The sequence below is a fragment of the Micropterus salmoides genome, unplaced genomic scaffold (genome assembly GCF_014851395.1).
Source record: "Micropterus salmoides isolate LMB-PRFRI ecotype aquatic unplaced genomic scaffold, ASM1485139v1 Ms_hic_scaffold_22, whole genome shotgun sequence".
In the NCBI taxonomy this organism is placed as follows: Eukaryota; Metazoa; Chordata; class Actinopteri; order Centrarchiformes; family Centrarchidae; genus Micropterus; species Micropterus salmoides.
Window position 1 is genome coordinate 22,623,660 of NW_024041373.1, and position 16,764 is coordinate 22,640,423.

General features: G+C 39.4%; 2 protein-coding genes across 2 annotated transcripts; one reads left to right on the plus strand and one right to left on the minus strand.

Annotated features, from left to right (window-relative positions):
* Positions 1 to 462: 462 nt before the first annotated feature.
* On the minus strand, positions 463 to 6,467 carry mtrf1l (mitochondrial translational release factor 1-like). Its single transcript, XM_038736936.1, has 8 exons — positions 5,406 to 6,467; positions 5,051 to 5,130; positions 4,717 to 4,821; positions 4,281 to 4,359; positions 3,032 to 3,195; positions 2,753 to 2,870; positions 1,997 to 2,133; positions 463 to 1,639 (listed from the first exon to the last, which is right to left on the minus strand). The coding sequence occupies exons 1-8, from the start codon at positions 5,833 to 5,835 to the stop codon at positions 1,427 to 1,429; spliced, it is 1,326 nt and encodes a 441-aa protein (XP_038592864.1). The 5' UTR covers positions 5,836 to 6,467; the 3' UTR covers positions 463 to 1,426.
* A 1,625-nt stretch (positions 6,468 to 8,092) lies between these two features.
* On the plus strand, positions 8,093 to 12,299 carry fbxo5 (F-box protein 5). The gene is made up of 6 exons (XM_038737962.1): positions 8,093 to 8,237; positions 9,005 to 9,647; positions 10,087 to 10,257; positions 10,413 to 10,503; positions 11,093 to 11,296; positions 11,569 to 12,299. The coding sequence occupies exons 2-6, from the start codon at positions 9,025 to 9,027 to the stop codon at positions 11,818 to 11,820; spliced, it is 1,341 nt and encodes a 446-aa protein (XP_038593890.1). The 5' UTR covers positions 8,093 to 8,237; positions 9,005 to 9,024; the 3' UTR covers positions 11,821 to 12,299.
* Positions 12,300 to 16,764: the final 4,465 nt, after the last annotated feature.

A 16,764-nucleotide genomic window follows, 5' to 3' on the forward strand; every position in this document is an offset into this window, starting at 1 on the left:
GCGGGGCGGTTCGATGATTCACACTCGATCAGGCAACCTTGGTGCCCTGAGCATTGTGGGAGATGTAGTTCTTGAATTGAAACTATCGAGAGAGAAAAAAACGACTCCCAGCAGCTGAATCATAACCAAAAAGATGAAACTACACAACGTACCCAAAAGTATGTGGACACACTTTAGTTTACACTTAGTCTGGGACTGTTTTAATGGTTTAAGGGAAATGTAATGTTTTAACATACACTGATATTAGCGCTGAAACATTTAGTCCATTAATCAGTGACAATTTTCATAATCAAATAATCATTTATGTCATTATTTTAAGCCAAGATGCAACTTCTCATGTGGGAAAATTTACTGGTTTTATTTGTCTTCAACAACAGTAAACTGAAAGCCTTTGGGTTGTGGGCTTTTGTTAGGGAAAACAAACAATTTAAAGACCAAACAATTATTCAAGAAAATAATGTGTCAATTAATCTATCATTCAATATTTATTTTAATTAGCTGCAGCCATACATGATACTTTATACATTAGCATATTTTGCCCTTTCCTGTTTCTACTTGCCAATTTGTGCTTTTACATGGACTTAAGATACCAGGATGCGTGGGAGAACTTGACTTGTCAGCACAGAGCCACCATCAACCCCATCCAACACCTTTGGGATGAACTGGAGTTCTAACTGCGATCCAGGCCTTATCACCCAACATCAGCGCCCAACCTCACTACTGCTCTTGCGGCTGAGTTGAGCAAATCCCTGCAGCCAGGTTCCTAAATCTTGTGGACATCCTGAAACCAGAGGAGTGGGAGGCTGTCATAGCAGCAGATTGTTTTTGAATGAGATGTCAAACAATCACATGTGAGTGGGATGTGTGGCTGTCCACTTTGTTCCAGTGTCCACATACGTTTAGCCATAGAGCGTACATGAGTTTGTAGCTCTTGAAGTTACGGCAGCATATACAACACTGATTTTAAATGAATAATTAATTAACAGAACACATACTGTTACTGACAGTGAAAAAACAACATTTGCAAAGTCTGTCCAGCTCAGTATATGTTAAATAAACAGCAGAGCATCAGAGCAACCTTAGAAACCTTCTAGCATCTGAGAGGCACTGAGTGTGACCAGAAACTCTGAATGAGTCACTTTTATTACAGCTCATGTTGAAGTACAAGTCTTTATAATCACTCCATAGTTGAGTCATTTAATTAGCCACTTTTATGTTTGTGCTGACATTGATTGTTACTCCTCGACATGAGTATGGAAGTTAAAATGTCTGTGTTTTGTTTTTTACATTTGATGGGCAGAAGCATTCAGCCTTGGTCCCCCTCATAATCCATGAAAGTCCTTTCACTCAGTTTTTCCTGCAGAAACAGAGTAGGAATGGCCAATATTACCGTTTTAGTGCTTTGCTAAAACATGTAGCAACAAGCTCATGAGCCCTCCTGGTCGTTTTCTCCCAGCAGTTCCATGAGCGTCTCCTGGTTAGAGAACTCCTGCAGCGAGGAGTTCATCTCATCCAGCAGATCCTCTCCAAGCAGGAAGCTCTTGATGTCGTGCACTGTCATGCCGATCCGGTGGTCTGTTATACGGTCCTGGGCGAAGTTGTAGGTTCGAATCTTCTCTGATCTGCCTCTAGTGCCAATCTGGAGGAGGAGAAAGAAGAGGGGGAAGATGAAGAATGAGTAAAGTTTTGATCTGAGCATTGGTTTGTGTTAAAATGCACATTAAACATATTAATGTTCCCATGCTCTGTAAGTTTTCTATTTGTACTATATGTTCTACCTTTATTTTGCATTGTTTATTCTTTCCAGCTCTTTTTATATTTACAATATACAAAATCACATGTGTGGAGCTTTTTATAAAGTATTCATTTACTTCTTTGGCTAGTTAATAAAATTTATTATTATTCAGTTAATTATAATATAATAAATTTATCAATATTTTCTAAAGAAACATCACTTGGCACACCTGTATTTTATATTATACTGTCTGTATCTCACCTGTATTTTACGCTGGTTGTAGCGTTTGCTGGTCTCCTCCTCTAACTTCATGCTGTACAGCTTTGCTCTCAGAGCCTTCATGGCTTTCTCTCTGTTCTTCAGCTGGGACCGTTCCTGCTGGCACTCTGCAACCACACCTAACACACACACACACACACACACACTAAAGTACTATTCTTATGTGGACATCCCATTAACTTGTACTCATTTCATGCCTACTCTTTAGAGAATATGACTGTTCCAAAAACTACTTACAGCAATAGAACCTCATTTTGGGAAGGAACAACATTCTTATAACTCGTGCCCATATAACTAAAACAACACCTCTGACATGTTTTGTTTTTTGCCAAAACACTGACTCAGATATATGCAACATCAAGTGAGGAGTTCAGTTCAGATATGGTATTGAGGGCTTTTATGTAATTGTGACAAACTTCCTGTCTCTAGCTGTTTCCTAGGTTTATAAATACAAACACGTTATTATTTCAAACCTAAACTTTCAGGAAATGTCCTGGGATAAGGAGGAAGTTGCATTTCCAGGGGTGGAGAAATCTAAAATTAGAAATCCCAATTATAAATGGATATGTCATGTCAAAAGGCCCCTTTTCACACTGTATCAAGTACATTTGTTAAAAGCACTGTGGTGCCCAGTGTCAGTGGATAAATTTGGTACCATATGTACAATATTTCTATATATATAGCTAAACTGTTACATATGTTCCATCTATTACAACACAAGGAGATTACAGTTATTACCTGTAGGCAGATGCACTATTCTGACTGCACTGTCTGTGGTGTTGACATGTTGACCTCCAGCTCCACTCGCTCTCTTAGTGTCTATCCTCAGGTCCTTCGGATTTATTGTGAAAGAGATCTGACCGGAACACACAAACTAGATCTAAATTAACAGTTCCTACACTTCCTACCTGCATAAACCAGTGTGTTAAAAACCAATGAGAAATGGAGAAACAAGAAGGAAAACAACAGAGATGAACACGCTGTTTGTGTTTATGCCGTCTACCCATCAAGCTGTACCTCAGTGGGTTGGGGCAGTACAGCCACAGTCATGGTGCTGGTGTGCATTCTGCCCTGTTTTTCAGTCTTGGGAACCCTCTGAACTCGATGGACTCCAGCCTCAAACTTCATCCTCTTGTAGCTCTGAGGGCCGCTGATGCTGGCTGAGGCATGACGTAGTCCACCTGGTTGTAGGTGAGCAATAAGCACCAATACTAGAATGTTACTCACAACTGGTGGCAATGACAGGGGGTTCTTTCAAATTTTCATTTCAAAGAGAGGAACTTTAATAATGTATATTAAATCTTAACCTTCCCTATAAAAATAACTTTGCCTTTGCTGTCCCTTTTTCTGACATTAAACGTGGGCATAGCTCCACAGGTCTGTGGCATAGGAAGGGCTCCCCCTTGTGTTTGATGTGGGGTAGTAGTAGTTGTAGTAGTCATAATGTAAAAGAGCGGGGGTTTACATTTTTTGTCATCCCATCCTACTTTCAGTCACAAATTGAAACTGAAAAAATGTGTCCACTATCACTCCCCATGCTTAGGGGGCTGCAGCACCCACTGAACTCAGGAAAAATAACTAACTTAAACTTATAATGACTTTCTCCTTGTTTTTACTGTAATATATATGTGTAGTGCACTAGTATTTGTGGTAGGAAACAGGTCATCATTAATATGTATGTCTATAATACAGGGGGGAAAAACTCATTTCCAACCCTGATTAAGGCAAGGCAGGTCGGCTCTATCATATGCAATGACATTTGGGTATTTCAGGAGGTTTAGTGTCTCCAACTGAATCAAACTAACCAAAGACATCAGGGTGATATGGTGAGACAGACCCAGACAGTTCAAACCAGCCAGCTACTGATAGAGTTCATAAGGTAACTGCCACTGTACAGTGACACATCAGTACAACAGGATGTGTGATTTGGTCACAGATCTAGATTATGAAATATATCTGGTAACTAGAGCTTGCTCTCATTGTTTTCAGTTTGGCAGAGTATTATTTTAACAATGTCTACACGTACTGTACTACCCATACAGAGAGTGAGAGATAGATAGAGAGAGAAAGAGGCTTCGCAAATCAAAAACTGATCATTTGATCATGAAGACGGACAGCATGGCTCTGTATAATTCTCAGGTTCATCAGTTAAATGTATGAACTATGCTGCAGATTTGAGTTACTGTTAACAGCTGTTACTCTGTATGTTTGTGTATATATATATATATATATATATATAAAATAGTGAAAAAAAGAGTGAACTGACCTATTTCGCTGGTCATGTGCTCCAGGATGTCGAAGGACCAGCCGTGGTGTTGAGCGTAGCCCTGGTACATATCAAACACCTTCAAAGCAAAGGAGGTTTTACAAGTCAGTATATGAATACAAAGAAAACTGTTGTAGGGTTTGTTTGCTTCATTATGACCCCTCTCTCCTCGCCACTTCTTCAGTCCTTCTTTATTCAATCTGAGGTTCCTATGATGTACTGTACTGTCACATGGAAAAATACAAAATATTTCTTACTGGTTTGTTGCAATTACCAATTTACATGGATCCCAATTTTCTATTTGTGTCTACCCTATAATTTTGAAATGTATTTGCTCTAAGAAAATATGTTGCTACTTTTATTGTTCAGGCGTTGTTTTAAGAAGTCCATAATCTCAAGAAGAAATAATAAATACAATAGGTAAGAATTCCCATACCTCAGCAGTGAACAGCATGGCCTCCTGACCCCCGACACCAGCTGTAACCTCAAGGACAAGGTCGCTCAAATCCACCTCCTCCTCAGGGATCAACAGACCCAGGATCTGAATGGTGAAGCAGGTTGATTTGACAGAAAAGTAAACAAGATAGATGTGATGTGTGAATAACTGAATATCTAAAGTGCAACAAGCAACAAAAAACACTAACAGCTATAGTTAGTCCATGGTTTAACATTAGTTCTGCTGGAAATTTGCTACATCAAAGGCCTTTCTTTCGGTTCTGTTACTTTATACTGCAGCAGCTTGTCACAAAAATTATGTATCACAGTTCTACCTTTTGTCTAAACTCTTGAATATCTTGCAGACAGTCTTCTCTTTCCAGCTCCGCCAGTTCTCGCAGGGCTGGATCTTCATCTTTGAGGGAAAACAAAAACATACAGTGAGCTAGGGTTGTGTGCGATATGACGACTTATACATTGGCACAATATAAATTTATCTACAATACTGTGGTATCCATTCCTTAAATATCTCTGAGTGTACTTGACTGTTTTGTTGCATCAGTGTGTAGTACCTTCCTTTGTGAGGTATTTAAAGTACTGTGTTAGCCTAAAACGGTTATTCCCATCGGTTTGCTTTTCTTATCCAAACTGTTTTTTAATAGAATTTTCCATAAAATTTTCCCATCTCACCTTTTAGGAGCTTCTCGGTCTCAGCAATCTCTTTTTGTTTGGTGTCCAGCTCTCTGATGCTCTGGATAAGGGGAGCAAGCTGGGACACTTTGGTCCTCTTGGCCCTCAGTTCGTCCTCACTGCACTGCTCCTCCGTCAAATTACTGTTGACTGTTTTCAAACATTCACTGTACTCTGCCTCTATCTTCTTGAAGTATTCCTGCAGAGAACTCTTGGCAAAAAGTTCATCCACTGACAGCAACTTGGCTGCCATTAATGGTGTACCAGTATAAAGAGTTCTTGTAGTTTTGCCACAGTTATTATTGGTGTGTTCATAAAATCTGACAGCTTGGCTGATGACATTTGGTAATTTTTGAAAACGAGGTATCCACAGACTAAAGACACACCCATTTCCACTCGGAAGAAGGTTTACAGCTCTTCTGTAAGCCATTGTATTAGCAGATTTGTTTGGAAGATTCACTGTGTGGCAGAACAAACAAATGCCAATATAACTTTAGCTATATAGCTTTGGCGCATGCTCCTCTAGTCTGGAAGGAACACACCGAATTTCATTCAAAAGTTTTTGAATTTTATATGTTTTTATTTCTAACAAAAATATTTTCCCGTGTATTTGCTATATTAAGAGATATTCCGTATCAGAAGAAAACATTCTTGAATTCGGCGTGCATGTATTACAACAAGCAGTCGCCAACAACCGCATTTCTGCGGAACACAACAACCACAACGCCAGCCTGAATATATAATTTGGAGTTTTAAAAGCCTGTGAACTAAGTGGACTGCCAGTCTGTGTTGTTTCGACTAAGGGCTGGATTTCAACCTACAAAACAATATAAGAGAATTTCAGAAAGTAATGAACTCACTATATGTGATCCTTAAGTCAAATAACAAACTGTCAAGTGCCTCCTTTAGGTTTTTGCTGTTGTCGGAAACATCGATGTGGCTATAATGACACACGTTTCAGTCATACGTTGTCTACAAACTTCCTAGCAACGTCTTGTTAATGCTTGTTATAAAAATATTGTTCCTTTACCACCTTGCTGTAGGGCGCAGACATATTGAATGTGGCACGCATGCGCGGTGAACAAGACATCTTCTTCTGCAGACAAAATTACAGCAGGCTACAGATTGTTCCAAAACATGATGACCATAGACTGGTTTTAAAAATTACAACACCATTTTGCACAAAAAAACAAAGTAGATTCTGATTGTTAAATATAAGTAAATACTGAGGTGAAGATAAAGAAAATAAAAAGATAGGGTCATAAATTACATTGTAAATATTTATTTAATAAATTTACAGAGCATCATTTACAGGGTGTGTGGGAAAAGGGAATGATGCCTTGATGTTTTGGACCAAACACCAGGGAGTGAACCTTTCGGGGGCAGTTGCCCACTTTGCGTGTGCTGTCCTGTAGTTGTAATTGAAATGACTGTGTGAATTCACTAAATTGCTCAAATTAGCATTATGCACTCCAGTATGCAAAGATTATAAGCATCAGGACTGAGGAGGTGCACCCTCCCCACCTCTACATACATCTTCTTTGTTTCTGTCTGTCACTGGCCGCAAATAGTTTTCTCATTTCCCTTTTCAACTACTTTTTTGTCTCCCTATTTCAGCTGTGTTGTTCATTAAACATCATAATACTGGCAACATTTTAATAAAGTAGTAGCCTGGCTGTTGTTTACCTGCAATGCACAACATAGACCATAAAATAAAGTAAAAAGTTTAAAGTGAAACAAATGAGGTACTGTATCTAAACTAAATTGCCACATTCACCAACTTCCCCCCAGTCTGGTTTCAATGAAAGAGCCACTTCACACATTCCATGCAAGGGTGTGAACTGTCCTGTGAATGACCAGTTCTTTAGCTCTTTTGTGTCAAACACTGGGATTCCTGACAAAATTGAAAGAAAAAAGATTTTCCAGGCTCTTGTTTTGTACTTTCCGTACAAAATAACCTCAACAAGGCTAAATGACCGTCTTGGATTCTTGTGTGATGCAACCTGAGTAATGACACTGTGCTATTTGTGTTGTTGTTATACCTTACACATTATCTGCTATCATTTACATCAAAGCAACTATGGACATGTCTGCCTTTTCAGAGGCTTAAAGAAGTCGATGAGACATTATGTAGAAGTTTTTTTAACTTAACATTTCATAATACAATATTTGCAACAATGTTAAACCTGTAAGTTACTAACTGGACACTGGACTTGAAATCATAAATCAATGTAGGTTCATAACTAGGAGTAACCCCTTTTACACTGTTCCACATTATCGTTTGATTTTATTAGTATAAAAATATCAAGGATAGCCGCTTTAAGGAAGGTTAAACTAATGCATAGTGAAAAGTGTGTACTATTTGAAACTCAACATAAATATACACTTGCTACCTGAAGGTTGTGAAGACATTTATGTAAATTTATCATGAACTCCCTCTGCAATTTTACAGAGGTTTACAGATATTTACCGTACTGTAAGCACTGTAACCATAGTCTGTATGACTGTAACCGACTGTGGAAAGATTATTTTCATCCGGGTTTCTGATCGGGGGACAATACCAGTGGAACCACGTCGACTGCGCGCTGACGTCACTACCCCAGCAGTTCAATTCTCAGCTCCCATTGGTTGATGGTTTAAAGGGTCGACAACCTCCTTCGCTGCGATAGGTTATCGCCTTATGCGCACGGATTTCAAATAAGAGGCAGCAACTGGCGGAATTTTACTTTGGAGCTTTTTATTCGGGTAGAGCCAGTGAGCCGAAAGTTAGCTCGGCGGTTAAAACGAGGGAAGCAAGAGTCTTCTTTGGATAACGATATCAACAAGCGTGAGGTAAGAAGCTTCACTTTATCAGCTCCAGCCTCCGAACTGCTAATGTTGATGTACAGATTTTATCATCTCAGCAACGTTAGCAAGTTAACGGTAACGTTAGTAGCTGTAAGTCGATCAACTGGCTTTGGGATTTAAACGCCGACTAACAATACGAACCTAAACTATGTTGGGTTTCAGCATAGTTTTGAGTTATGTGACGTTATGTGGCTGAATACGAGCTATTAACTTTAATTTGGCTAGCTTTTTAGTCACAAGTTAACTTAAGTTACTGTGCGCACCGTAAGTTACGCGGGTAAAGTTAGCGTTAAATGCAGGTCAGGTTTGCATGGAGCATTCGCCCGTTAATGTTAACGTTACAACATATCTTATCACAAAGGGAGTTTTAGCAAAAAAGCACTAACTTAATGTTACGTATGCATTAAAAGGTTGCAAACCGAAGTTGCACGTCTGAGGTACTTTCACGTCACTGCCACCGCCAATTCTGCATCGCGCCAAAATGAATTTAAATTTTGATTTTTTTGGCGGAAGTTTTTAACTGTGGTTATAGTTTATGTTAACATGTTTAATAGTAGTGTAGTCTTGTTACTTCTGTATTTCATATCATGAAAACTTTAGATTATAGTAAGTTAACGTTAAGCTAGCTTGCTTACAAAAAGAGTTACGTTAACGTTACGTTGGCTTGGATGAGCGATGCCATGCTGCCTGACAGTCACATTCAGTATTTTAAAACTAAAACATAACCTATCGACATGTCTCCTTTTATCCAGAAATCTACGTTACATTGTTTATGTTTCACTGTACGAAAGTCATCATGAAATGCCCTCGCTACGAGGCGACCAGGGCCAACAAAATGGAGAAGAGCTCTGCTGCAGAGTCCAGGGTGCTGCACCTCAAATCTTCCCCAGGGAAAGAGCCAACCCCCCTCAAACCTAAGTGCCCACCTGCTGGAGGGACTACGGTGTTGTTCTCTGTCAACAACAGCACCAAAGCAGTCAATAACAAGGAATACAGCAACAGCAGGGAGCCTGACCGGACTCTGGATGACGTGTTTGAGGACAGTGGCTATCTGTCTTTGCACAATAGTCAGATTGATGATCACCACGGGGATGAAGAGAATGACCAAATCCAGGGAAAACCCACAGCACCCCTGCAGCCTTCTGCTGCTGCACATCAAGAAAAGTTGATATCACCCAAGAATTCTCCCTCCAAATGTCATGGGAGGACAAACTCTAGCCATCCAGTATCCCTGGTGGCAGCTTTCACTCCAGTGGGTCGTATTAGGAGGAGAACAGCAGCATACTCTCTGTCATCCACCCCATCTCAGCATCAAAACGACCCCAACCTGCCTATACTGAATTTCCAGCGGGCTGTGTGTAAAGAGCTTGAAAAAGACTATCAAAAAAATAAAAGGTAGGATTACATTCTCCTATTGTGTTATTATTATTTTTTTGCTGGTTACAGAATGTGTTCTTTTTTTCCTGTTGTAAAATGTTGCATTCATATGTCAGCTTAGGTCACCATCAGTGGAGTGTCTTTCTGCCTGTGGGATATCATTACAGTACCAAAGGGAGTGGGAATAATTTTATGAAACCATATTAAGGTTTAGGGCAGAAAACTTAACCACCCACATTCACTATTTCCCTTGTAAAAAGTTCCTACCAGAGTGGACACTTGCAGACATTAACATACCTGAGACAACTCTGGGGTCTCATTTCACTGGATAACTCTCAGCACTGTAGCTCCGCCACAACCAAGTTCTAGTTTGATTCCTTGTTTCGGTCGTACTAAATACATTTACACTTGCGTGACTGCAAAATATTAATTGAATTTATGTTTCCCTGTGTCTCAGGTATGACTGGAACATTGTCACAAAGGTCGCTGAGGATCATCTTTTGGATCGGGTGATCGGAGGCCAGATGGGCTTGGAGTACATTGACATGTTTTCATCACTGCTCTGCAGGAACATGAAAATCATCCTGTCCAACATCCTGGCCCTGCTGGGAGATATGGACCTAATTAGGTAAAGTATAATGCTTCACTGTGGTGGAGAGAGGGATCATACTCACCAAGGGATCAGTCTGCTTAAAAGTTTAGATGAAAATTTAATGTAAATACTTGTCAGGATTATCTTCATGTCTGTATTAATCATGTGTTCATTTTTTTCTCACCCCACAGCTGTAAGAAAGTGAGCAAGACATGGAGGAGGGTCATCTGTGAAGATGCAGCATCTCTGAGCAGGTGTGAAAGAGCCGAGCAGTCATTATGGGTGAGGAAACGCACGCTTACCTATACAAGTGTACTCTCTCCATCAAACAAAAGCCGAGTGCTGCAATATTTTGGCATTATGATGCCCCTGGCCATCGGTCAGTTTCTTGTCAAGCATTAAACTCTTTATGCCTCCACACCCTTCATACATATTGATTGAGGATACTGTGTCTGATCTTTACATGCACTGTGTAATTTCACATACATGAAACAACACTGGGAATTACACTGGTTTTTACTATACACCAGAAAAACCTCCTCATGTTGTTCTTAGCTTCAGACACTCCTAAACTCAATTCAGCCACACATGTCTAACTCTAGTCACTTAAATTTAAGGTTTGGCTTTTGTTTTATCTTTATTATCTTGTGTTCCACATGTAGACAATTCAAGCCAGGAACACTTGAATTCCTCCAACTGTGGCAACTATGACGCTCTTAATACCTGTGTGCATTTTCATTTTAAGAAAGAATGAAAGTTTGATAATCCTGCTTGGAATTTGAGTATTAGAGCATCCAATGCCAAAGACAATTGTGACATAAATCAGTGTGCCTTTCATGTTCTAATGTGTTACTGCTTTATTCTGTTTTAGGAGTCAAGGAGCTCTCTGAGACAAAGCGGCTGCGGTCTGACAAGAGATGTAGGTGTGTCCAGGGTGGTGCTGTCCTGCATGCAGACCCTGGCCTCCTCAAGCACTCCCTCCTCTTCCTCATCCACCCCAACATGCAGGGTCAACAGGCGGACGGCTTGCTCTCAGAAGGCTCCCCTACATACACGCTTTGATGAATATGTGCAGGTGAGCGTTCGTTTATAAATTAAAATTATTTTTAATATCTGACTGGTTTTCATGTCAATCTATTACTCGACCGATGGTCGTAGCCCAATATAAAGACATAGGTGTGTCACGCAGTGTAAACCTGCTAACAGGAGTTGTGGTTTGATATTACTGATGTTTATGATGGTGAGGAAATCAGATTTACACAATGAGAAAATGCGTTAATGTACATTTTGTCCTTTGGACTCTAGCTTTAACAAACGTGCATGTGCTTTGTTCTGCCTTCTGTCCAGGCCGCCAGCACTCTGAAACAGCACCAGTCTCTACGTCACTGCAAGCTTTGTGGTTCACCAGCAACACATTTGCCTGAGGTTCAGAGGGCCACTTGCACGCGCCTCAGCTGTCTCTTTGACTTCTGCACCCACTGCCAGGAGGCCTTCCACGGCTCGACCCCCTGCAGAGTGGTGCAACCCCGACTCTCCTCCAAGACCACCCTGATCGTCCCAGGCAGCGCTCGCAGCAAGAGGAACATCAGGCGCTTGTGACAGAGCTTTACTGAGGTTTTAATCACTGACTGTTTTTAAATGGGCAGGTCCTCTTTCTCTACACTGGCAGCTGTTCCATTGGGTCTCCCTGACCCAAAAGCTCGGACGGCTTTTTAGACATCTCTGCTCTGTAATGTGCTGAACTCTGGCTCTACTTACAAAATCAACTGACTGAAGCACTTGTTTGAAACACTACTGGGACAATCAACCAGAAAGTGTCATCCGGCTAAAACTGTTGTCGTCTGCGAGCGACAAACGCATCTAGTGTCAAGATAAGAAAGAAATGCACGCTGTTACGCTTTGAATTGTACAGTTTTATTATGTTTTAAAATGAAATGGATGTGCGTGTGTATATATATTGTCACTTTTTTTTAAATAGTTTTGTATTTGTTCTTTTAAATAAATGTTGGTGTATATACATGTGCATATTTACTGTATTTGTATTTCCTGTAAATATACGTTTCATAAAACTTATCTTGTGATTTTTGTGGTTCTTTGACATTACTTTTATCCTGAGCTGAGTGCAGGCTCAACTTCACTTTAACCAGTGAAAATGGCTTCTGCATCCACCAGTCACTTTTATCAGTACATGAGGAGTTTCATTTTACCAAAGTGACAAATCTCTGTAGTGCTATGCTACAACTGTTTAAAAAAAATCTGTAAATTTCAGATCTAAAATGGTATAGACTTTGTGCCAAGTTTATATAGCTGGGAAAAATTAATTGGAAATTAAAATACAGTTGAATACAGCAAGTTTGTTTGATTTCCTTGCTTTATTTCCAACACATTCTTGTAATCATGCCATTAACTTGATGCAGTTCTGCCAGCTGTGGACAAGACTAGCCTTCATTTTGCTTTGAATGATTTTCTGGTTGTTTTACACACTACAAAAAAGGCTGGACTCTACAATCAATAGGAAGTCACATGTGAAGGGACACACTGGTTGTTACCTGGCGTTCGCTAAAAGATGGAAGCAAAGAGTGTGATAGCAGCTGCGTTTAGGTGGGACAATCTGGTCTTTGTTGCAGTGGCATGCTAGACAATGTGAGGAACAACTGGACTGCATTGACTGGAGAGACTCCAAGCCCATCCAACAGTACCCAAATAGTCTCTGCTTTATGAAAGCAAGACTTTAGTGTGGTGTTTTACAAACTCAAATTTCATGTGCATGTTATGGTTATGATCATAGTCAGCATCACTGTAGTCATGTCAAGGTTGCATTCATCACAAACATTTTCACAGTATGTAAGGTGTCTGACGAGGGAGGACATTACAGGATGACTGATGTAAATGACGAGTGAGATATGGAGCAGTAAACAGTCTAAAATATTTTGTTAATTTAGTTTTTCACCAATAAATGACTTGTGGTTTTAAGTTATGATTCACTATGTTGAAAAAGAAGGTTGTCAATAGGCTGAGCATTTTGTAAAAGTGCTTTTCTTTTGGACACAATCCTTTTGATTTGTATTATTGTATAAAGTGAACAACCTTTTGGAGCTTTAATTTGTTGTTTTGCAAATGAAAACTAAATGTTTTGGTGTTTGGCAAAACCAAGGCCTTGTTTTTCTTCACCAGAGGGCAGCATCGTTTCCTCCCTCTCAAACTCCTCATCTGCTAATCGGAGATGGAGTCTCTCCCTGCTATGGATTTCTGGTTTTGTATCTCACAACCTTTTTTTGAAATTCAATAAAAGAGCTAAAAGTGTTTTTAGTACTAACAATACAGTAAATAATGTCTGTATACTGCAGCTGCTACCGATATCATATTCTGTTAAACCACAGAAACTACACAATTTCACTTTCATTAATTAGTCAAATAAATACATAAAATGATGAATAAACAATATTTATAATAAATAGAACTCAACAGAAACTTAAAATAAGGAAATGGTTTCATTGTTCTCTGGCCAAGCAGCACTTACGGACGGATTCACACCAAAGCTTGAGTGATTAAAATTTCACAGCAGTTTGAAATTCACAAAATGATTTATGATGACTTTATAGTATTAAATAACTTGAAGTGTAAATGGGGAGCTCCACCAAGTTTACAAAAAGTTGCACTCAGCCTTTGAAAACAGTTGTATGTAATGTGATATCTTCTGTGGCTTTGTGGCTTTTTGTCAAGTCTGAGAAAACGAGTGTCTCACCAATTGTTTGGGAAACCCGTATTACAAACAGTGACGTGACTGAAAGCTTCAAGGACGTCGACTTTTTCCAGCTAAGGATGGTCTAATAAAAAGATTCGATGAAGCTGCCTGATCCATGCTAGGAATTGAGAAGTCTTTGTCTGTTAATTCAGTTTCATTATAATTAAAAATTATCTCTTGCCTGCTCTAGGCCACAATTTTAGTTAAAGTTAGGCTGTTAGGAGATGTCATACACCTGTAAACTAAAAGTGGGATTGTTTTGACAGTGTTTGTGAGCAAACAAGACGAGGTTCAATCCTTCTTTGTGGAGTTTTAGTTGGCACCATCAGACCTGTAACAATCACTGCCTCTGTTAGCTACAGTACCAAGGAAGCTCATAGACCCATAATGGGCAAAAAATGAAATTAACTGAAATGAATTAATAATTTTTAATAATCTTTTAATTGGTTAATCCATCCATCCATTTTCTGCCACTCACCTGGGTCCAGGTCACATTAATTTAATCGTTATACACTGCTGGGAAGCACTGAATAAAAAAGGGATATAATGATAAAAAAGTAATAGCCTCTTGTGCTATTATCCCTTTTTCCATAATACTTGAGAAGCAGGTGAAAGTGCAATACTAAGTAGTTGAACCTATTAATGTTTTTCAAGCATAATTGTAGAGACAAAGCAAAACCTTTCTTCCAGTACATCAAGACACAAAAGTCTAAAAATGACATTAAGTTTAGCATGTCTCCCCCTGATGAGGTATTCAACCTTAAATGTTTTTCACATTGTGTTTACTATATCATTCTCTTAGTATAATAGTTGTCATGCATTCACAGTGTGCTTTTGTGTTACTTTATAGTGATTCATAACGCCTTGTGAGTGGCACATGTTTTTCATAACAAAGCAAGTCTGCACATTAGCCAGTTTATGATCAGTTTTCTTCAATTCTGAGAGAGAGAAAGGAAATACCTTTTGCATGACAAAATTGTTTTCCATCACTGAGAATATGCCCTGGAGCTCTTAGAAAACACCCATTCAAAACAAACAAAAGAGGATTGCTTGAATCTGTCATCACTTTTTTATGGAGTTAGGAAACTGCAAATAGCATCACTGACATTAGATAGTTACCTCTGACATTTGCACGATTTGTCTCTCGTCTCTCTCTTTTTACAGCTGAGTTGCTGTGTGTGTGTGTGTGTGTGTGTGTGTGTGTGTGTGTGTGTTTTCTTGTGATGATGCATGTAATTATCAGTCAACTTTCATTCATGTGTCAGCTCTTGCATGGAAATCATTTGATGTATCACCCCGGGTGTGGGATTGTTAGCCATGAAATTCTGCATGTCCTAATGTTTTAGTCTTTACATTTTTGTGGTTAGGTTTGTTACTTTCAGTTGCAGGTGTAAGTGAAAAAAATATTTCTACCTCTACCTGGACAAGCATACATTTCCCTTAAAAAGTTTTGCCTAATAAAAAAAGAAACTTGTATTTGTGCTTTTGTGATATTAAACCCTTCTCATAAGTTACGGTCAAATAGGTTCCTGTACAATTATCATGTCAATTGAACCTCTTGGCCTGAAAATATCAGTTGTTACCCTCTCTCTGATTTCTTTTTAATGCATGAACAACACTAGACTTTTACCTAGTAGGTGGAGATGAACACAGTTATTATGAAGCCACACATTGTGACTGACCAAACAGACCACAGGCTATTTTTTGTCGACATTTCACATACTGCTGTTACGCCCATAAAATATGTAGAAGCCCTTTGTAACTATGCAGTGATTTAATGTGTTACCTAATAAGCTTTAAATAGCAGTAAAAAGTAAAACATGCTGACAAGGATGCTTTTTTTTCAAAGGGTACGTACAGTATGTATGTTAATAAGTTAGGGAACCAATTCTCAGGTGGTTTCTTGTGGGACAACACACATCTATCAGGAATAGTTTGACATTTTGGGAATAACCATTATTTGTTTTCTTGCCAAGAGTTAGATGAACGGATCAATACCATTCTCGTTGCTGTATTCTCAGCATGAAGCTGGAGCCAGCAGCCTAGCCTGAAGACTGAAAGCAGGAACGAACAACTAGCCTAGCTTTGGACAGAGGTAACAAAATCAGCCAATTTCAGATATATCTGTGTCAGCGCATGTGTCAGCCAATAAATATCAATAAAACGCAGAACAGAGGTGACAAAGATGTTTGTGGTATTTTGGAAACAGTGTCAAATGTCAAATTACTACAAATAAAAGCCATTCATGGAGCAGTACATTTTGTTGGCTTAAAGTTACACATATCTTTTGCCGAAGAAGAGACACAGATGTGTTGATATAAAAGAGAGAAGAGCAGCAGCTGTACGCCTAAAATGTAAGAAAATGTCATGATGATGGAACTAAATGGTCTATTTTGTAAAACGTCAGAGCTGTGGGTGGCTGCCGCTGATTAATCTGTGCTGCGGCCTTTCACTCCCTCAGCAACTCAGGGTCATTTATCTGGCAGATTTATTGATCGGCTGCTGCACTGAGACACATCCCCAACACAATCAGACCTGCTACTAATTGTAAAAGTCATTAGAGCTGGCTGCAACATCTCTGTGTTTGTGCGTATGTGTGTGTGTGTGTGTGTGTGTTAGCAAACCCAGGCAGGACTTGTGCACCATGGTGACTTGAACATAATGCAGGTTTGTAGCTGAACCCTCCTGATGAGCAGTTGTTGAGCCATTTGGAGCAAAAAGTTATCTCCCCATCAGCCCTCCTTCTCTCCTCTTTTCTGTCACTATTCTTAGTGTTTTATCTGCTTATCCTTAAAAGT